This window comes from Lycorma delicatula, chromosome 8 (genome assembly GCF_047948215.1).
Source record: "Lycorma delicatula isolate Av1 chromosome 8, ASM4794821v1, whole genome shotgun sequence".
Lineage (NCBI taxonomy): Eukaryota > Metazoa > Arthropoda > Insecta > Hemiptera > Fulgoridae > Lycorma > Lycorma delicatula.
The window spans coordinates 111,939,972-111,962,951 of NC_134462.1; the positions used below are offsets into that span (position 1 = coordinate 111,939,972).

General features: G+C 31.1%; 1 protein-coding gene across 1 annotated transcript in view; it reads left to right on the top strand.

Annotated features, from left to right (window-relative positions):
* Positions 1–19,686, top strand: part of LOC142329017 (sodium-coupled neutral amino acid transporter 9 homolog) — a 99,318-nt gene extending 79,632 nt beyond the window's left edge. The window contains exons 9-13 of the mRNA XM_075373262.1: positions 1,519–1,733; positions 4,648–4,752; positions 7,724–7,962; positions 13,410–13,603; positions 16,645–19,686. Coding sequence (XP_075229377.1) covers positions 1,519–1,733; positions 4,648–4,752; positions 7,724–7,962; positions 13,410–13,584 — 734 coding nt within the window. The 3' untranslated portion in view covers positions 13,585–13,603; positions 16,645–19,686. The remainder of the gene's footprint in view (positions 1–1,518; positions 1,734–4,647; positions 4,753–7,723; positions 7,963–13,409; positions 13,604–16,644) is intronic.
* The last annotated feature ends 3,294 nt before the right edge of the window (positions 19,687–22,980 follow it).

Consider the following 22,980-nt stretch of genomic DNA (forward strand, 5'->3'; position numbering starts at 1 on the left):
TAAGGAAAAAATCGCCAGCAATAACTATAGTGTTATTATCTCAATACAACAATAAAAACTGTAATCGTAATTATATTATAATCGTAATTGAAAATATTTTAATGTAAATAAATAAATGTCCATTCAATTAAAATTTATTTTGATTCCTCATTAAAAATTACTTGTTTTGTGTGATTTTTAGCACCAAATATCACGCACAACAAAATTATCAAGGAAGGAAATTTATGTATTTAAATAAACATCTAAACATATGCCATTTATTTATAACATCATTTACCCATGTTTTATACAGTTACCTTGCAATACATTTCATTTTTCTTCTTAATTACTGCATGAGATTTGTGATTAAAAGAACTTGGATTTATGCCAAGGATGTAGGGACCTACAAAAGTAACTGTACTCTTAGTATGTGTGTGATTTTAAGTGGGAATAGTCCTTCCCATGGACCTTTTGGAGACTATAAAACCCCCCCATCTGGAAATTATGTGCTAACAATCTTATCAGTGTCTAATATATTAAATGGTACCATGTTTTATCCATCATAAATATTTAATATTACCTTTCATAGATCTTTTATTCAAATATCAACAAAAATTAACCAAAATTTGATGCGCTGTTGTGCATCTCTGAAAAGCTGCTGTGCAGCTCTGAAAAGATCTTTTTTCTTTCTCTCTTTGAGAAAGATCTTTTTTTCTTTCAGAGCTGCTATGGAGCTCTGAAAGAGCTGTGTAGATAGTACATAGTGACATAATCACTACTGTGTAGATAGTCTTTTGTCAGTGGGATATATTGTGAAGTAATTATAAACATTTTTATACTAAGCATCATCTAATTTGGTGGTTCAGCTTGCATTTTACTATAAAAAGAAAGGGCAGAACAAATTTTAATTTCACATTAGAATCATAAATATTTTCTGTGTAGAAAGTATAAAACAACAACACTAGCGTGCCCTTTTCCATTTTTCTTTTTTTGCCGTGAAAGCAGAAAAAACTGGTTTTTACAAAGTAAAATCTAGAAGGCTATAAAAAACAACTAACTGCGATAGACATGCAATATTTTAACAAAATGTTTATCTAACTCTATTTATCATCCTGTTGAGTATCGGTTCGATTAAACGATTTTTAAAACACTCATAATGGTTTTTTGTAAAAGAAGCACATTCTGGAGGATCTGATGACATTTTGTGAAGAATTTGTAACGTCGGAATCGTGTAAATTTGCGACATTACATTTAAATTTAAATATACTAATTAAATATTATCATGTATTATTAAAAATCAGTAAGAAAGAAAAATTCTATTTACTACTTTCAGCAGGATGTATGTTCAATCGAAACTGTATGTACTAGAATGAGAGTACTCCCACTTATTCATGAAATAATTTCAAACATACATTCATCACTCATCTCTATCACTTAATTTCAATTTCAAGTTGTTATAGTCAAATTCATATTGTGCTGATTACCAACTTTTTATTTTGATATTAATACAATATTTAATAAACTGGTGTTTGTTTTCAGGTACCATGTCAGTCATGTACTTAATGTTATTTGTGTTTATTAAATCAGCCAGATGGGGATTTTTGAATATTTCATTTGTAAATAAAGCAGACAAACATTATGCAGATATATTTAATAATAGTTTTGGAGCGATGTCTGGGATGCTGTCACTCTCTTATTTCATACACAACATAATCATATCTTTGGTAAAGAACAACAAACACCAAGAGAATAATGTAAGTATACTGCAGATATAATTTATAGATATATGACATTAGTTACTTTATCTTATGAAATTTATATACTGTAATCCAAATATCATTTCGTAGTGAGACAATACTATTAAATATGCTACACCCCTATTTATTCATCAGCAGATTAACCGTATCATTGATTAATTTCAATGACAAAAAATAATGTTTTACTATTTAACTTATTGCTTGACTTGTTTATTTTTAGAAAAAATCCTGTCTGATTTTAGAAAATAAATCACCAAAGAAATTATTGTACTTTTCAAATTAGCTGAAATCATAGGGAGTAATTATTGTATGACAGTGAAAGAAGTTTATGAGCAAAGTGTCTGTGACTAGAGAGAGAATATGACGCCTACAATTTATAAAAAGTTTCATTTAAATGTGTTATAAGTGAGTTATTGGCTGTTTTCAACTATAAGTTGTTTCATTAAAGATATTATATTGTTTTGGAAATTGGTAATGCAAGATACATACTGCAAAATCCTTTGATGTTTGATGCAACAGCCCATCTAGTGTTTCTCCCAGTGGGTCTCCCAAATAATTGCCATCCAACAGTTTTTCTTAAATTAGTATAACAGCACTGTGGCATTAATTTAAAATAGTATGCATGCTGGTGATACTTCAAATAATGATTTCGTTGAAATAAATAAACATTTTAAAGTGTGCGAGACTGATATTTACATTTTGGTATATTTTTCACTATTTTTTTCTCAATTTAACCGTGACAATTTAAGTGACATGGTCACTTAAATTATATATATGTATATAATTTGGCCATCGTCAAATAAGTAGCCATGTTATATATATATATATATATATAGTCCATGAACATTTGTCATAATGTCTTTTAAAATGTGTCATAGTCCTACCCTGTCTGTTTATATATGTATATATACATATACATATATATATATATATATATATATATATATATATACCCTGTCTGTTTATATATACATATATAAACAGAATGTTAACAAAGTATGGAAACCCTTAAATAACTTGTAAACATTATGCATGAAAAATAAAATTTAGTAAATACTCCTATCTTGAAACTATCTACTACTTTTTTTTATATAAGACCACCATTCCCCGAACTCCCACAGAGGGCAAGTCAAAAATTTTAAATGGAAATGGTAGAATTGTGGTGTACTGTTATAGATGATAATGAAAAACAACAATTGTAACAAAAACTTCAGGTTCTGAGAACCTTAACCGAAATGACAGCCATTTAATATTTTTGACAGCTAATTTTAAAAGTGGCTTATATACCGTGTAGCTTAAGTATGATCTTATATTAAAATATATTAAAATAGTAAAATAGGTGGTATTGAGGTAGAAATATTTGCCAATTTTTTTTCGTGTTTTACTACATACAGTCAAACAGCTATTTAAGAGATGTTGTAGACAGACGCCTTTTCAAACTAGTTATCAAAAATAATTTGGTTATAATTTTCATATCCCAATATTTGTTATTTCAATTTTTGTGTTTTTCAGTGTCTTTTAAAATGATCTGTCATAGTCCTACCCTGTCTATTTAACATTTCTGAGTTGCTCCCCTATGGGTGCCTGGGGTGTAGTGATCTCATACAAGAAAATAAGTTGTTTGAAGGTAAATTTCATTTTCTGTGTTTAATTGTTGAAAAGTTCTCATACTTTGTTCATACCTATACATATAGGTTCTCATACCTGTACATATATATATATTTATTTATTTATATATATAGAGTGTATTAGGTGTGATGAAAACTATATTGGACCAGTATTGTAGGTAACTTGACCTTTTGGCATTTAACCTGTTTCAAACATATTTATGGCCAAACATGATTTCCGATTGGTATGAAATTTTACAGTAAGATTCCTTACTATGAAGCAGAATGATGTATTCACATAAGTAACAATTTTTCATAAAATCTTCTACTTAAAAAATTGGCATTTGGTATAGTTACTGGGAAGAGAAACAACTTTGATGTTACTCAGTGAATACAGATGGCAGTGATCTTTGAACATATTACTCTGATAATATTAACTTTGTTATTTACTTACTGCATAACTATACAATTTTTTTTTAAAATACAAAAAATTATTTAAAACAAAAACATAATATATATATATATATATATATATATATATATATATATATATATATAAGTATAAATTAAAAAAAAAAACAAACAGGGTTATATGAAAATGGCTCAACACTCATCAGTAATGTTCAGTGTCCCTGAAAACAAAGTGCACAATACTTCTAGTAAAGTTTGATCATTTTTTCTGCTGGTTAAATCTTGTTTAATAATTATGATTTTCAATTCTGCTTTATAATGTTATATATTCACTTTAATTGTAGAGTACGATTTCTTAAATTCATTACAAAATGAAGAAGAAACTTACTCTTTGTAGAATTGCTAGTCATTACCATGCATAGATATCAATCTAACAGAAAAGAAGGTTTAAGCTTACTATTTTATGTAAATTTATGTGGCTATTCCAAGGGAAATTTTATTATGATTTGTTATAACACCTAAGAGCTTGATTCCTGTTAACTGATATATTATTATTACCTACTCTGAGATTGATATCATTATCCTGTTGTATTTAAAATATATTTTAAGTTTGTTATATTAAATTATTCTTATTAAAAAATTTCTTAAGTAGTTGTAATCAGACACATTTAAAAAAAATTATTAAACAATTATATTTGTAATACAAGAAATGAAGGTTTGTAATACAAGAAGTAGGTTTGTGGAAGTCTGTATGGAACAATATTATAAGAATATAAGTGTCAATTATTTGAATTCATAATATTTAGATGTTACTTGAGATTTTATTAAAACATGCGTGATAAACAATATATTTTACTGCTTTCTGTCATTATTGTTTTGTAACTTTTTTTCAGGTGAGAGATCTATCAATTGCATACATTCTTGTTATGTTAACATACACATTTATTGGAACAGCATTCTATGTGGCCTTTCCACTTGGAAAATCATGCATTGAAGATGTAAGTATTTTACAATAAAATTTAAACAGATTATTATAAAATAAAATAAATCACAGTTATTTTTATTGTGTACAGTAGAGAAATTGTTTGAGAAATGTAAAATATGCAGCAGAATCTTGTTTACAGATGAACTAGCTTAGTGAATCATATAATAGACGTTTCAAAAAAAGATGCAGTCCTTAGAATGAGAGTGTTATGACTTTGCATAGATAAATTATCATTAATCTATTTATAAGATTGTAATACTGCATCCAAGACAGGCTGCATTAGCTGTTGAAATTACTTATATAAATAATTTTGATGTATCTTATAATTTTAACATTTATTTCTTTGCGTTGTGTCAAGTACAATATTTTCCAGTATTTATTGTAGAGATTTATCTTGTATATCTTTCAAATAATGAGTGATAAATTCAAATACCTCCAATTTGCAATATTATTTTTTTCATATAGTTTGTAAGACTCTGGAGTCTATGGTTTGAAAAGAACACAGACCAAGTATCACTATTAAATGTTGATGTTCTTCAAGACATAAAATAGCATTTAATTTCTTTACTAAAAAATATCTTAAAACATTATCCTCACAGATTAGATTGTCAATAACTGCTGCTTTCAGGACTACAAAAAAAGATAAAAAATATCTATTGTATTGGTTTAGTTCATAAATTGAAAGAATGAACTATGAGAAACATTTATAGTATTGTCATGAGTAGGAATTTGGTGCCACATCATGTTTAACTTAATGATGAAGCCTAGTTGGCTATGTGAATAGTTTAATAATTGATTATGGAGTAATGAAATCCTTACATTTTTACATACATTTATTTCACACAAATTTAGTGTTTAGTATACAATTTTTTGTCATTGTATAACATATTTTCATTATTTTTGAAAAAATTGTGAGTGGATGTTTAACAGGACTTAATAAAATTGATATACCATTTGACTGTAGTATTAGAGAAAAACAAATGAGAATATTTGAGCGAGGTTATACTACTCGTCATGCTGCTAGTTAAACGATAGAAGTGTTTAAAAAATTTTTTGGTTTTCACCTTATCTCAAAAGACTCATGGCCACCAAGATCTCAAGATTTTTTCTTTTGAGAGTTTAAAAAGAGTAGTTTTTAACAACAATTCCCACAGATGTAATGAATTGAAAATTAATATTAAAATTGATACTTCACACATTTGAAAAGTGGCTGCAAATGTCATGAAATGAAACTGATAATAATCTGCATCCAGGAAAACTGATGGAAACAGTTTTAGATTTGTACATGACCTTGAATAAAGCAATTGGTTTCTTTGACTATTAATGTTCTTAATAATATATCGTTAATATATATTGTTATAATTTTTGAATATAAAAGACAAAAATTTACTAGAATTGTTTTAGTAAAAATGTTTATTCATGACTGATTTTCTATTTGACTAATGAGGCCTAATTACATGTTACTAAAAATACAATTGCAGTATAAACTCAAACATTTAAACAAAACAATGAGTCATTCCTCTGGATCAAATTTCCTTCAGCGTGACTTCAGATCTTAACTTTTTTTGTGGTAGGGTTTTATTATATATATTAGTCAGAGAATTGTAACTATTCATAATTGACATAATACTTTTTTGTGAGATGAAACTGCTTCACCCTGAAAATGGGAGGTGGGTATTACATATATTGTTGATGATTAGCATTTATGTATAGACTAATCAAAATAAAAAGCTTAAAGTTAGTGTTGTACATATGGTAATTTAAAAAAGTTTTTTTATACTGTAGATCATGCTGTGGGAATGAAGGAAACATATGTAATGTATGTCACTTATTTTGAAAGCTATTATAATGAATATATGTAGTGAATAAATTAACCTCTTCTTGAAATTTATTAACCTCTTCTTGGTCTGAAGGGTGGGTTTACAAAATATTGTTGTTTCTTGTATTTATGGGACAGTCGTACCAACAATCAACTTTAAAGACTGACTAAAAAATAATAATTTCACTCCAAGACAGCAAAGTATTACTCCTCCGATTGAGCCTCAGCCGAGGCTCACCTTTAAACATAAAATTATGACATGATGAATTTTGTAAAAGTACTAAGAAAGGATAGGGAAGCATTTAAATATTTAAGTCAGATTTTTCCAGATATTTTTTCAGAATATTCGTCAAGCCTAAGATCAGAAAATTAATATATGATCACACAAATACATAGAAATCTACAGTAACTAGAAAGTACATAGAAATCTAAGGAACTCGGTGTAAAATCATTCAAAGACGTTGTTCAATGTTTTATTTGAAAAATAAAGGTTGAGAATAATAATCTATTGTTTTGGATATCCTTTGTAAAGTGAACTATAAAATTTAGACTGCAGAATTGCACTGAAAATTCATTTTTTACATTTTCATTTTGACTTCTTTCCAAATTTATGCACTGTGAGTGATGAACGAGAAGAGAAATTTGATTAAGATATATTTCAAATAAAACAGAAAAATGGGATGACTGTGGTGACTGAATTTCAGATGATGAAAAAAAAGAAGTAATTTCTCATAATTTAAATAGATGCTAATTTCTGCAAAATAGAGGAAAAAGTTTTTATTTATTTTTGTCACTTCTGAAATAATATTTTTACAAAAAATTCTGCGATTCTGACAAAAAAATTCTATGATGTCTCAACTTGTATAGCATTGAGATTCTACAGTTAATATTTTGAAGGATCATAAATAAAAATCTTAAGGTGGAGAAAAACTGATTTGATTTTAAAGTTTAGATGTATGGTCACCCACTGTCATTCAGAAATTTAGAAAATGTTTCCCCTTTAAAGGTCTTAGTAAGTTTTCTTATTTATGAAATCCCATTGGTGGCTTACTTAAAATGAAAATTCTGTACAAGATACAATTATTTATTGATTTTTAATAAAAAATTTATTTATTTCTGTAAAAAAAGTCATATAATAAAATTATTGTATTTTTATTTGTTTCAGAATCTGTTAAATAATTTTAAAGTAACCGACACAATGACTGTTATTGCTAGGGTGTTCCTGTTTTTCCAGCTGATAACTGTATATCCTTTGATAGCATTTATGTTACGATCACAAATATTGTTAGAAGTAATGGGTACTTCAAATCCAAGTATTAGAAGTATTATGTGTTTTAATGTTATAATTGTTGTGATCTGCATATTATTTGCAATATTTATTCCACATATTGGAACTGTCATAAGGTAATTAGTTAAATTTATAATTAAACTAATATAAGAAATGTAAAGTCAACTTCTTTAGACTAAGTTAAATTGTACATCAAAAAGAGTAGACTTAATATTTTAAACTGATAATCTCTTAATCAAATGAATGATTAGAATTACCACTGATCAGTTGTTCTTTGATGCTACAGGACTTACATTCAAATCCAATTAATGGTATAGTTTCTTTTAATTGGCTTTGAATATTAATTTTACAAACATTTTTTTGTGGTTAGTTAAATCGCATAAAAAATACTTTATTCTATTTAGCATCTGTTGGACTCAGCGGTAGATAAAGAAGGGGAAGAATTCAATAAATGTTTGTAAAGAAGGAGGGACGAGCACATTTTTGAGGTTTCCGCTTCTTGATAGAAACTAGTTTTTTGGAATTAATTTACTCAGGATGGATTTTATAAAAAAATTAATAAGGCATGAGTAAGAACATAAAATTTGAATAACATTACATATTTTTAAATCTTTGATTGGGATAATTTTTTTAAGATTCTCACACCCAAGTTAAGCTTTAACAAAAAATTTTAAGGAAAATTATGTACCAGTTTGACTCTTTTTGTTTCCATTTTTTTGATTCGTTAAATAGTTTATCCATAAAAAGTATATTTTTGGCTAGGTGTTTGGGCTTAATACTACCAAAGTGCTCTCTATTTTTTTACCCCTGGATTATAGGATCTTTTATCTAGACCAAATGGTAATGATGCATTACTTTTTAATAATTAACATTGGTGTTATCATTATTAAGCATGACATAGGACTTTGGAACTGAAGGTGTATAGGATTACGTGATTCTAACTGTTGTGGTATAATACTTGGACAGCTTACCAGACAAAGGTATGAAGTTTAATTACTGAATGTTGTACTTCAGGAATGAAATAGTAGCAGTTTTCCTTTGTTGAGATATTATGGATATGGAAACGAATCAGTTTAATGGTTACTGGATGGTCCCATCTCCTCTGTCTGGAAAATAATAGTTGATGTTTTCAATAGTTGATTAGTTGGCTGAACTGATGACATACTACTACTGTGAGATCTTTTTGGGCGGCAGTATTGACATTACTAAAATGTCACTAGGCACGCGACTCCTTGAGACAGTAAGCAGCCAATTAGATGGTTGCTTGTGTAAACCTGAAACTAGTGTCTGGCTGTATGGTAGTTGCTTGGGAAGGTGTAAGTCCAATATTTATAGTTGGCAGTGATGAATGGAACAGAGAAAGCCCGAAATGTTTAGCATAAGGATTTATTGTTCATTTTGGAAGTAATTTCCTATCACTGAGAGGCCAATATAGAGTGGTGGCAAAGGAATGTCTTATTCAAAGATCTAATAATCGTTTTCATATCTGACTTGTAAGAGTCTGTTTTATTTTTGAAGATTAACAAACAAAATAGGCCAGGTGTGCAATGAAAACTGTTAGTGATAGATTTGTATACGAACTTGAATAAAGCAACTGGTTTCTTTGACTGTTGATGTTCTTAATTCTGTACACGTGATCAATTCCTATATATTCCTATGATTAAGAAATTGTTTTAGAGTTAACATCACTAAATATATCATCTGATATCTTTGCAATGTGTTGCATACATCCTGCTCAATTTTTTCTTCATTTTCCACTCCCTGTTCACTTTCTTCATTCGTACTGTCCAATGCCTCTAGACACATTATACTATTGTCCTTATGGTTACTACTTCAAATTTGAAGTAAAGAATGAGGTCTCAATTCTATTTTCATTTTTAACAATTCTTTGATTTCCTCTACTGATTTGGTCAGGGGCATAAACAGTCAATGTCTCAGGTAAATTCCTCACATTGGTTGGATGTTGTTTACTTCTGACCAATTCTTACGGTCTGGACATTTCTAATTTTAGCTTTTCATCTTTAACCCTTTTACTTGTTTTTACTTTGATATAAAATGTTAACGTTCAACCACTGTGTTATTAATGTTGACGTCACTTACGCATTAGCATTCACTGTTTCATTGATAATGCTAATCCTGTATGTTAGTGATGTTGAATTATTTTTTTTTGTTGGTCTAGGACCACTGTTAGGTATGCTTCAGAGGATGAGATGAATGATTTGTAGCGTGTGTGAAAATGCCATGCCTGACCGGGATTCGAACCCAGGACCTCCAGATGAAAGGCTGAGACGCTACCACTCACGTCATGGAGGCCGGTCTAGTGATGTTGAATACTACTGTTGTATTGGTACATTGATGCTGCTGAGAGGCTTAAGACCACCGATATTTGTGATAAAAAAATTAAAACCGATCTGACAATTGCTTCTGTTCAGCTCCCTACTTTTGTCTAAACCCTATGAGTAGGTTGTTGCTAGCTGGGGAGTATACAGCTTTGAAATCGTGAAACAACATATCCATATTATTTAAGGCTACAATCTGAATACAATATCTTTGTTTTCGATCCAGAAGTTGCAGCATTTACTCAACTCCAACATAGATTTAATTCTTCAGATTTCTATTAAATCTTTACATTATAGAGGCATATTAATATTAATTTATTCTTGTCAGAATAAATTAATTAAGTAGCAAAAGATAATTAAGAGGAATAGTGATTGATTCCACGTTTCTTTAGTAAAAATCTTGATTTCGGAATTATCTCTTTTCCATCATATGTGTGCATGTGCTTTTTCAATAAGGTAGTCAAGGTTTCTACCACTTAATTGGAAGTGTTTCATTTTAATGACACTGCAGATTAAAATTTAGAAAAGCAAGCTGTTATGGTAATTATGTACCTAAACTCATTGTTCATCGTGGAGTAAGGTATTATTTCTACTGATACAGGTCACTGATGCCTTTGAGCTCTATTTTGTGAGTTGGCTAATTACTATTGTGGTGCAGTTCTGCTATTTCATGTTTCTACATTGCTTCCACCCCTTCTCAGTTTTTATGTATTTGATGGTCTAATATTTTCTCTTTCCTTCTGTTAGATTTCAGTTTTATTGAAGAAAACCGTAAGAAATTCACTACTTTAGCAATACTAAAGCGTTCTGCATTCCGTAGAGTGAAACACATTTTCTCTGTAAGCCTACAGCCTTGTAAATCAATATACCTTCCATCTCATCTTTTAATTTACCGATATTGGCTTCGTTGTTATCTGTCAGAATGGTGTGTTAATCTGGATGTTCTGACATCCAGACTGAATAATTGAAAACCTTTTTCTTAAATCTGATTTCTTTTAATGTTCAGCCTTTGATTTAACTCAGGGCAGGAAGAATATGTATTGGTCATAACCAGATGTATTGGTATATTTTCTTTCTTGTAGTCAGATTAAGGTGTTTAAACATGATTAATTTGCTGTACTTTAATGCGATCCCAACACAATTTGATTTGTTTAATTTCACTGTATTTTATAGTATTATAATGCCAATAATGTTTTCATTATAAATGTGATAGGTGTTTGAGTCGCAAACACCTATGAAATTTTTTTGAGAAATTTTTTTTCTAAATGGAAATCAGTCTGGTTTTGAATATTCTCAATCATCTTTCTATACACATGGTTGATAAATAATTTGTACATTTTCTTTTCAGATTCAATATTTGTAAAATTGTTCTACCATAATCCTTTAATTACTGGGAATGATTAAATTAGCTACCCTCTGTGGATTTTCTTAAATACCATAACCATGTTTCTGCAGTAAATCAACTAAACCTTAATTAAAGGCGGACAACATAACATACAAACACACTGTACAATTGTATCTTACTGTAACATGATCATTAAATTTTAAGTTCCTGTGATTTGTCATTAGGTCTGGAAAATTATGAATGTTATTTTTAATATAAAAGAACAAAACTTAAAGGGAAGTTTCATTTTTATTTCTTTCTACTTTGCAACAGATACCCATAATCGACTACTACCTACTATTTTACTAATATATACTTGAAATATGTAAGATTAAAAAATTTTTTTTACCTTATATACTGTCTTATACTTATTACTGAAACAATTTCATAATATATACATCAGTAATAAACACATGTTAAATAAAGTATTAAGTTATTTTATATACATACTTTATACTTTTATATAACATGTATAGCTGCAGATAAACTTCAAATATACATCATAAAATTAAAAACAAAAGTAAAAGACAAATATTTAGTATTATCTAATAACTATATAAGTCATGAATTATTGAGTATTTTTACATTACTGTACTGTTCCTACTAATTAATGGAACAAGAAGATAAGTGAGTGGAAGTATATTCATAATTCTACTACTTGAATCATTGTGTTATATACATAAAATGATAGAGATGGTGTTTCAAAAATTGTACAGAATAATTGTAAAGTAACTTTCTTTTTTAAGTTACAATTATTGATTGATTTTTGTGAAACAAATATTTTAATATTAAAATGTGAGAAAAATTGCCAGCTACATTAAAAATTAACATGGATTTTCATTTTCCACGTACCTCAATAAATTTTTAGGAAAGACTGTTTGATTTCATCATGAACTGCAGATGTATATTGGTCAAAACATACCCAATTATCCAACATTTAAATACCAGTTTAAGATTTGGTGGCATGAACCTCCTCCTTCATCCAACTTTACAAGAAATCTTACAAGACATGGAAGTCAAGGCTCAGTGCAGATTATTCTTTTAGCTCATGAAAACCCAACCAAATTGCTATTCCGTACCATTTACAAATTTTCCTTTAATCTGGATGTCAAGGGATGGCCACTTCTGCCTATACTCATCAGCTTTAAATGACAAAGGTTCTTTTCTTTTGGATCTTAAGATCCAACAAAGCATAACATTTGTGAATACTCAACCATTATCACTGAATATGTGTACTACTTGCAGTGAAGACTAGGTGAGTTTGTTAATATGGTTTAGAGCATTGTTATGTCACACTTTTCATCTATTCACCTCACACACTGTAACAAACAAAATAATTTTGTACTAAAATTCAGCACTAAATATAAAAGTTATTAGAATTTAAAATTCGGAGTTCCTTTACAACCAGTCTGTATATATTTAATGTAGCTTTAAATATTGTAAAAATATCGTAATTAAAACCAATCCAGTAAAGTTACAATAATTTCTAATGCACTGTGTTCAATAAAAAAAAAACTAGATTTTTTTACATTATCCATTAATTACTGAACTGATTTTATTTAAAACGTTATTAAAAATAAATTATTTATCCATTCATGTTATTTTCTAAATTTATTTAAAAAAAAAATTAATTTCAACTAAATAAAAAAAATTAATAAATTGTACATAAATCATATGCTTACAACTTGGTGTTGATCACAGTAATTTGCATCATATTGCAAGTTTATCAATAATTAAACATTAATAGCATAAAAAAAACTAGATTAACACTTTTAATGATACTTCACTTGAGAAAATCATCATCCATCTAAAAGTAATATTCACAACAATTTATTTACAGATTTACTGGAGCAATAAGTGGGTTTATCCATGTGTTTACGCTTCCATGTTTATTGCGAATAGCATCACTGAAAAAAAGAGAAGAGCTAACAGTTTGGTCACTAGCATTAAATTTAGTGATACCAATATTAGGAGGAGTTAATATCTTATTGCAATTCTTCATAAGAGATAAATGAAGTATTTATTAGACAAAAGGTGAGCCAATCAGAACAGTTTAAATTTTACAAGTAATCTTTTTTTAATCATATTATAAGGACAATGTTATTGATAGTTTTTTGTTTTGCACTTTTTTATTCTTTTCTTTGAATTTTGTAAGTATAACCTTCTTTGGTGTACATATTGGGAACCCTAACTTACCCAAAATATAGGTTAGTGTCATTGAAAACCACTGGACAGTTTTATAGACAGAGCAACCTCTACCAAATCAATCAAACACCAAGTAACTCTACAGATCCCCAAATTCTTGGACCAGTAGGCATTGGCTGAAACCCTGAGAACATATTGAGAAAGAAAAAAAATCAATGATATTGGAGAAGGGTGGATAGTGTGAAAAGGCCTATTTACCCACAGAAAGATGAAACATGAATCAAATAATGAAAGTAGTGTTTCCAGGCTCCTCCTGCAAGCAAGTGCCCATAATTTATCAGATGAAAGTATCTTAACTATGTGGGATTTGCTGATTTATGATCAATAATTTTCCCTCATTCAGTTCAATATACGCTGTAACAAGTTGCCTTTCATAAAAAAACAACTAAATTAGTCATCTAAAAACAGGTTTAGGCTTCCTTATGGAAAATACTTATCTCCATAATGAGAATTGCTGGGGTATTGCAGTATGCAAATGAACTACAAACCAGCTGTATTCACTGTGGAGGGAAACCTCAGGATGGTCTACATTAAATAATCTTCTTTAGGATATTTAATCTGTTAGAAATGGTAATAGGATTTTTCAGAACTTCATTGTTTCCATATTTAATCATGAGTTATCAAGCACTCTTTCTGGGTAGTGAAATAAACTACAGATTGTATCATTATTATGGTTGCATATAAAAGTATAATCATGTTTTGACAACCATAAACAGCTTATTTAGTGCATAGTTCAAGCAATTACACATTGTGTTTCTATTATTTATTTCACTAATTAATATTAGAAAATCATTTTGAATTTGAGACAGCCATTATTGCATCATAGCAGATTGTTTAAAGCAGAACAACTCCAACAGTAGTTAATAAACTAACTACTGAATTTTATTGATCATCAGTATCAACATTAAGACACAATTTGTCGACTGTGAGATGTCTTTCAGTTGTTGACTTAAAATTTTTTATTGTAACTTAACACCCCAACATCACAGACTGGAGTCCGGAACAGAGCCCAGCAGAGATGCGTCCTGGAAGGCAGCCATACTAGAAGTGGATGAAGAAGCTTCTACACAACCCCTCCTTTTTAAAAAAAAAAAAACTTACAAGTCAGATAAAACAAACCAGCAATTGCGACTCCTCCGGAGTAGGGGTCGCATTGCTCCCTCCTTAAAAATAGTGCCCCGTTGTGGCGTATGCCTGCTAGCCTATTAAGCGTTAGCACCGAAAGGACTTCAGTGGACGGTCTGAAGGGGAATTACGTCGGGAGGACAGGCTTTATAAGCCTAGCCTTCCGCGGTCAGCCCATGAAATGGGTTCGATAACGTTGGTTCAACAACGGATTGGAATGCAATTAAATCTGTCTTAAAATACTAAATAATAATAAAGAAAACTTGAAAAATTAGACCCATCAATTAAAAATAAACCTTTTAAAAAACACGCCCGATAGAATCATCCAGCAGCAAGGGACTCTGTCCAGGTTCTGCGATAAGTAGGGAGAAATAAACTCCTGCCAACTTTGCATTCCATTCCATTCCCGTAACTTAACAAGTAGTCTCCATTTTTTAAATTATTAATTTTAAAATAGTAATAATAATATTAAATATAAAATATTCAAAAAAATAAAACTGTAATTGTTAGTCTTAGGTTTGAGAATGTAACATATCATACTTTTACATTATATCCAGCATTCCAGTATGAAATTTTTCTTAAATAAATGATCCAATTCATAAAACGTTTAGTGGTTCTTCCTTTAACATTTGAAGTTATGAGTATTTTATTTTTCTAATTGCTTTTATTTATTATTTTTATTAATAAAATAAAATTAAAACTACTCTGATCTCTGTAGTTTCTAGCTTCTGAACAATTGTATAGGGGAAAATCTACAAAAATAAAAATATCTTAGAATTATGAGTTGTATACACAAATGTTACCCAAAAATTAAGGTTCACAATTTTAAAAAAATGTTGGCTGCATTGGGAAAATGTAATTTATAACATGCTAATAAGGTATTTTTAATACACTTAAAAATTTAGGAAAAGTTCCCCATTTAAAGTTCTTCATAGCTTTTCTTGTATATGAAATTCCAATGATCACATACATAAAATGAACATCAGTATATAGAAAACAAAAGCGAATAAGAGGGGGAAAATGTTACTTTGCCTTTTTCAAGGAAAAAAACAATGTCTAAACAAACTCTGGTGACTCTTTAATACACTGGTACACAAGTAAAACTCAAAATTTGAATTACAATGAAATAAAAAAAAAAATTGTACGGCACTCCAATTTTAATAGTGTAATTAAATTGGTACACCTACATGTAGAATGCATGCATTGTAGAATGACAATAGTTAATTCCATGAATCTATAATTCATCAACAGAAACTTAAAAATAATTAAGATAAAAATAATATTAGAAGTATTAGAAAAATATTATACTTCATAATTTAAAAATATAAAATATTGAATCATCAAATTAAACGGTTTATAAACAGGAAAATTAAGATAATTTGTTTCTTTTATATTAATCGCATTGATTTATACGCTAAAGTGATTTTATTTTATTAAATAAATGTAAACCAGCCTATTATCAAATCAAATAATTATTCTATTTATTTGTTAATAAATTAATTACTCATTAATAATTAAAAGCAAAGATTCTTATAATATTTGCAAAAGCTACAGCTAGCAATTACAGTGAATATTTTCTTTCTGCTCCTAGCAACTTTCAACAAAATTTCTCACATGAGATTACCTGAAGAAATGTTTTTTACATGCTTGGCATAAATTACACTGAAACTCCCAATTTTTTTCACCTGAGATCATAATAAATAACTCAATTTGTCAACTAAATAATGAGATGTTTTTTTTTACAGCTATGTTGTATGGTTGTGGATGAAGCATTCTAATAAAAGTGACTGCATTATTAATTTCATTTATTCACCGAGATGAAAGTGACACATGTTGCTTTATATTAAAGGACTTATTGAAGATCAGAATAATAATAAGTTCTTAATGTTTGTTCAGTACTGAAATAAACATATATAAAATGAAAGTAATATTTCACACTTAATATAGCTCTACTACTTAATATTCAATGTGATTACAAATAATCACTATAATCAAGGAGAAGAGAAAAAATAAATTACTTCACTTAGCATTGAGCTCAGTGAGAATCAACAAATTAATTTTGCTAAGAAAACTTTTATATTTATTTATTTATTTTAATTAGGATAATTATTACATATAACTAATCATATAAATTTATAAATTAAATAAATAAAAAAAAGATTGTTAATTTTATAAAAAAAGCTTTTTTAATTCATTAACATGCAAATTGTGTCAAATCAGTATTAGCTGTTCAAATTACGACTGTTGTTCCCGAAACATCATCAGCAGCCAAACAGCTCAACATAGACTTATGCAAAAGTAACCACTACCACATTTCACCAAAGATTAATGCAGAACAGTTTTTCAAACTTTGCAGTTATGCTTGAGAGAATCGTAGGTAACAAAATTAAATCTTCTCATCCAAATGAACCAATAAAACCTACCAAAATATAGCTACCAGTAAATATAGTACACAAAAATATTAAGATATATTTGAAAAGGTCAAAAACACTCCTCCGACTAGTCGTAAGGTGAAAGAAGGTGTGACGAGGATGCAGAAGTCTTAGGTCTGATGTGATGCAGGTCGAAGTTCAGATGGAGAAGGCTCCTAAATCAGGGAAGTCAGAAGGATGATGAGATGTTGATTGTAGGTAGAGAGACTTTGAACATGTAGCTGTAGAGTGTCTGAATGCACAGAGAACTTCAAAAGGGAGGGTGAACATTTCAGCAGGGAGTGGCACCCAGTATAGATTTTGATGCAATACTATACTTCACTCCATCTGGGCCGGTGTCATTCGATACTGACCTTCTCCACCACCAAAGTGGTATTAGAGATGGATGAAGTTTCCATCTCCAAGGTCTGACACCTTGTCTTCAGAGGTGGGGCTGTCAGGGGGATGGAGAATTGAAATAAAAAAGGATGGTGTATGGGAAAACCTAGGTAATAAATGCATCTGATACATTTAATGTCAGGACTGATTTTTTTATGCTTTTTTTGTTTTCTAAGCAAATAATGAATTTATTTTAAGGATTTTTTGATAATTGCAGGCAAGGGCCCCCTATACATCCTGGTCATCTTGTGCTTTATATTCTATGTAAGTCTGTTTTCAGGATGATCTGTTTGACTTGGTTGCTATTTTTGATCAGCATGGGAAAGTTTTTGGCTGAGGGCAAGGAGTAGACAAAGAAGTTGATACCCGATATCCCAAAAAAGAAATTAGGATTTCAGACACATTCTAATACAATACAGATAATATAATTATAAATTCTACTCACACACATCAGATCAGGAATAGAGATTGAATTCAGGAACTCATAGATATTAAAAAGGAAATGATTCAAAAAGTTTCCCTGAAGTATCAAGGGAAACAATGAAAAAACCTTGATCAAAACAGCATTACAAAATTATAATTTAAAAAAAAGGAGTTTAATTATTAATAAATAAAACTGGTACAAAAGGGAACTATCGGGTGTTCAAAAGAAAACCTCACAGTTTTTAATTAAATTTACTTTATTACATTTAAAATTACAAATGTATGTTTTATTAATGAAAGTAATGTATGTTTAGTAATGAAAGTTTAGTTATTAATCTAAAGTTTTTTTACTTCTTAATGTAACTCACTATAAGCAGTGTTTACATACTTGCAGACATTAAACTGATAATCCATCTCATTCCACACTCTTGCAAGCATGTCTGTAGGAATCACTTCCATGACTGCTGTAGTGCAGGGATGGTGAAATGACTGAAATTTGATTGGTATATGATGTAGTCTTTTATGTACCCCCAAAAGAAGAAATCCATAGGTGTTAAATCAGAACTTGTTGACGTGATTGGAACTTCTCTGCCTATCCAGCCTTCTGGGAATCTGTTGTTGAGCACAGTCTACACAAATTCTAAATTATGTGGAGGGGCTCCATCCTGTTGGAAAATTAGGCCCTCCATATTTTACACAAAGCTCTCTAACATGTTCAAGTACATTGTGTCTGTAATAGTTTACTCACAGAAAAAAAAAATGGCCCAAAAGTTTAATTATGCATTATACCATGCCAGACAGTTGCAGATTTATTTCATCGATTCATCTGGATTTTCTGAGCCCCATACTCAACAGTTTTGGCAATTCACTACTCCAGGAATATGAAATTGTCAAAAAAACTTATAAACTGCACTGCAGGTAGTTTCCATCAGCAGAAATAAGTCAACACAGTCATTACAAATTAAATTCTTTATGGCTTATTGTTAGTTTTAATTTCATGGAGTAGCTGCAGTTTACTAGGACAAAGTTTCAATTACTTGCAAACATCATGAACAGGGCTTTAAGGAATGTTTAGTTGATGACTAACCACTACCAACTGAATGTTTTACACTTTTTCAGTCAGTAGAATTTTTTCTCTATTCACTCTACCTGGTGAGTTCCTTTCAAAATGCTTCCAGTTTCCAAAAACTGTTCACACCATCTTATTTATGCTTTTGTTATTTAAGAGATTTTCTATTATTGATGCATCTATAAATTCTTTATATGACAGTCACCATTTGTTTCTGCATGCACTGTGCAACAGTCTTACACAGGCGCTATCTGACGTAGAATGTGTAAATTAAATCTAAATAGTAGTCGTCGCTTTATTACATATAAAACAATAATGGTTACTGCAAAATAAAAACTATATTCATTCTTGAAACCTTGGAGTTATTTTCAGACACCTGGTATTTCAAAGATAAATGTTTGACTGCTAAATATTTGAATATATACTAAATGAAGTATTTAAAAAATTCAATTTATCAAATTGGTAGCTATTATTTAAAGATTTTTTAAATCTATAGACAATTTATTAAAAAAAGGAAACTAAAACATATTTTCTTCATGATAAACATATTGTGTTGTTATATTAAATAAAATAGTGTATTTTCTAGTTTTATACAATATTATACTTTTTATGAATAAAGAACTACTGTTTTCTTTACGAGAATTTTTATCATACTAAAAACCTGTTTACATTAATCATATTTACCAGCATAAATATATGTAATTATATTGGGGCTAGTGTAAAGGCCATAAACCAGCGTTTCTCAACCTTGCAGTATTTGTGACCCAATTTTCATCATGCCTCTCCCCCTCACACAATAATAATGTATTTTGACACTAAAGCTACACTATGACCTTAATTACAAACCTTATAAATTATCAAGAATAAGTAAATTTATTGATATTTGGCAACATCGGTCTGCTGCATTGACAAAACCAGAATCGATGCCTCTCTATTGCTCTCAGCCTTACTTCCACCATATCAGACATTCTCACAGTTTCAAGAGAAGTTCCGATTTGTCTCAAATATTCTGGAACATCGTGCAAATGTATATAAATGCTGCACCTCATACAATTCCAGCCAGTCTCAGTTGAATTGATCTTTCTATTGTTCTCGAAACTATTGTGAATGTGTATGTTGTAATTTGTGTGTTAATTGCAATTCACAGTATTAGATATTTCCAGCATAGATTTATACAGTATCATGGATAAATTTTTAAGTGGATGCAAGCATCATTAGAAGTGAAGTGTCAACAAGTGCACAGATGAGCATGGTTCTGAAAATAAAATCAAGAATACTTAAATTTTGGGTTTACAGTACTGAATTACAAATAAATGAAGAAGAAAGGTCTCTGTGTCATTTGTTCAAAAATTTTGGCAGTAGACAGCATGAAACCTAATAAACTTAAACAACATTTGGAAGTGCTTCATAGTGAGTATGTTAACAAACTACCTAGAATTCTTTGAATTAAAATTAAAATCATATGAAAAGCAAACATCATTTTTAAAAAAATTTATCTATGAATGAAAAACCTTTACTTGGCTCTTAAAAAGTATCACATAAAATAGCCAGATGTAAAATGTCTCACACCAGTGGTGACGAGTTTATTTTGCCATTCCAACCCCGTAGGGGGAAGACACCAACCTTGTGATGTTACCGGTCGCCACACCATTCCTTCCATTCCAAGCCCTGAGGGGCTTTAGCAGAGGTTGTGTTTAGACCCTCTAACTGATTACATCACACAGTCATCAGTCAGGCCTGGGTCGGGATGCCACCAATGTAAATGCCTTGGCAGACATTTGCATTAGTAAATAAATATCAAATTTCGCCTTCACGTAGGCCTCAAACGAACATCTTCACATCCAACCTAACATGATTCTCTCAAACTAACTACCCGAAACCGCGAACCCTGCGCCTAGTGCAGATTTGACAACACCGTTCTTGACTGTGAATGCCTCAGAAGACGAATGAGTTTAAAGTTAAATCAGTGCTAAATTCATACCAATCAAAATTGTGTTTTATGCAACATAGAGATTCAGACCTACACCCAAATAAGTCGACCATTTTAAGTCACCTAACAAGGGGAACGCAACCTCATTCCGGTCCGCGCAGGAGCCGGGGAAAACCCCGCACCACCACCCGGTCCAATCATAGTGTCTCTCGTGGCATTACCAAGTCACGATCAGGACCGCCACCGGCGGAGGGAAGCCACATTCCCGGTCGCAAGGGTACCATACCCCGGCAGCACAGCCACCCCCACCAGCGGGAACCCCAAATCGAATTACAAACAATACCAATATAACCGTGGCACGATGCCAATCCGTCTACCTCCAACCAATCCAATGCCTAAGCCGGAACTCTAGCCACCCGGGATCCTATTACGATCGAGTAGCTAGATTAAACTCCCTCTGCAGACCTACACACAGGAAGGGCGCGAAGAAAACCAACCACTATAGACCATCCTCGCGGATTATCCAGTTAATACGGAGATCCAGAAAGGAATGTATTCTCTCAAGATCCCTAACAGCTCGTGAACGTTCGACCTCGTATCGGGGATAGGCATAGAGGACGTAGTTCACTATATCATCAATCCCGCAATCCAGGCATTGACTAGAATCCACCAAACGAAACCTAGCCAAACTCGTTCGAAAGGTAGCATGCCTGGAGAGAAACTGTGTGATATATCGATTGTGGAGACTCAACTAATCGCACCTAAATTAGACACAATAGGAAATATACCATGCGTGTAGCGACCTGTGGGGGAATCGTCCCACCTGACCTGCCAAGACGCAAGGCCCCGGTCTTCAATCTCCTGCTTTCGTTATGATGTCAATAGGTTATTTTCCTTGGAAATGCAGCGTTCCTTACGGTCATTAGCCAGGATATCTATTGGTTTGACTCCGATTATAACACAGACTGTCTCCCGCAAGACTGTTTTGTAACCGCCAGCAAGAGGAGTCGCTGGACCCGCAGCAAAATGTCCGCGCAATACTAAAAGCCATGCGGTGAACCCAGAGAGGCGCAGCATACAGCATAATAGCTTCGCTGACACCTTTGTAAAGGATATGCATGGTACGGTAATTCAACCCCCAATCGGGATGAATGACTACGGATTTCATAAAAAGCGGCCTTTTTACAGATGTTCCTTAACCAAAAATTCTCATCAAGGATAACACCCAGGTATTTTTGAGTCGTAACGTACCGAATGGGGAGACCAGTCATTCGAACCCGGATTCGTTGGGAAGCAGCCAATCGGCCTTTAAGTAACATCATTGTTGTTTTCCCTGGGCTGAAGCGGACACGACAACCACATGGCAACCTTAAACGTAACATCGAATCGAATTCTATGATCCAAAGAAGGGGACTCAGAACACTGTCCTGAGGGTATCCTTTAGTTAAGGTCTTACGAACCTCCGAGCCGCCATCACGCAGGTAAACGGTCCGATGGCTGAAATAACTTGAGAGCACTTCTAGTTCATTTCGTGTACACTTACACTTCTGCATCTGAAACAGGGCAGAGCGCCACCGTAAGATGTTAAATGCCCCGGATATGTCAAGAAAAATCCCTAATACATATTTACATGAACTGGAGTAAGCTACATCCATCATCTTGCATCCTCAGTGCTCTTGCCCGGTCGGAAACTATACTGGTTGTCCATTAGGAAATGATCAGTGGCTAATGTAACATTAATACGCAAATATAGAACTTTCTCAAAAACCTTGCCAATCACGGGCAAGAGTGTTATTGGACGGTAAGAAGAACTAACAGTAGGATCTTTGTCGCCACCTTGGAACAAAAA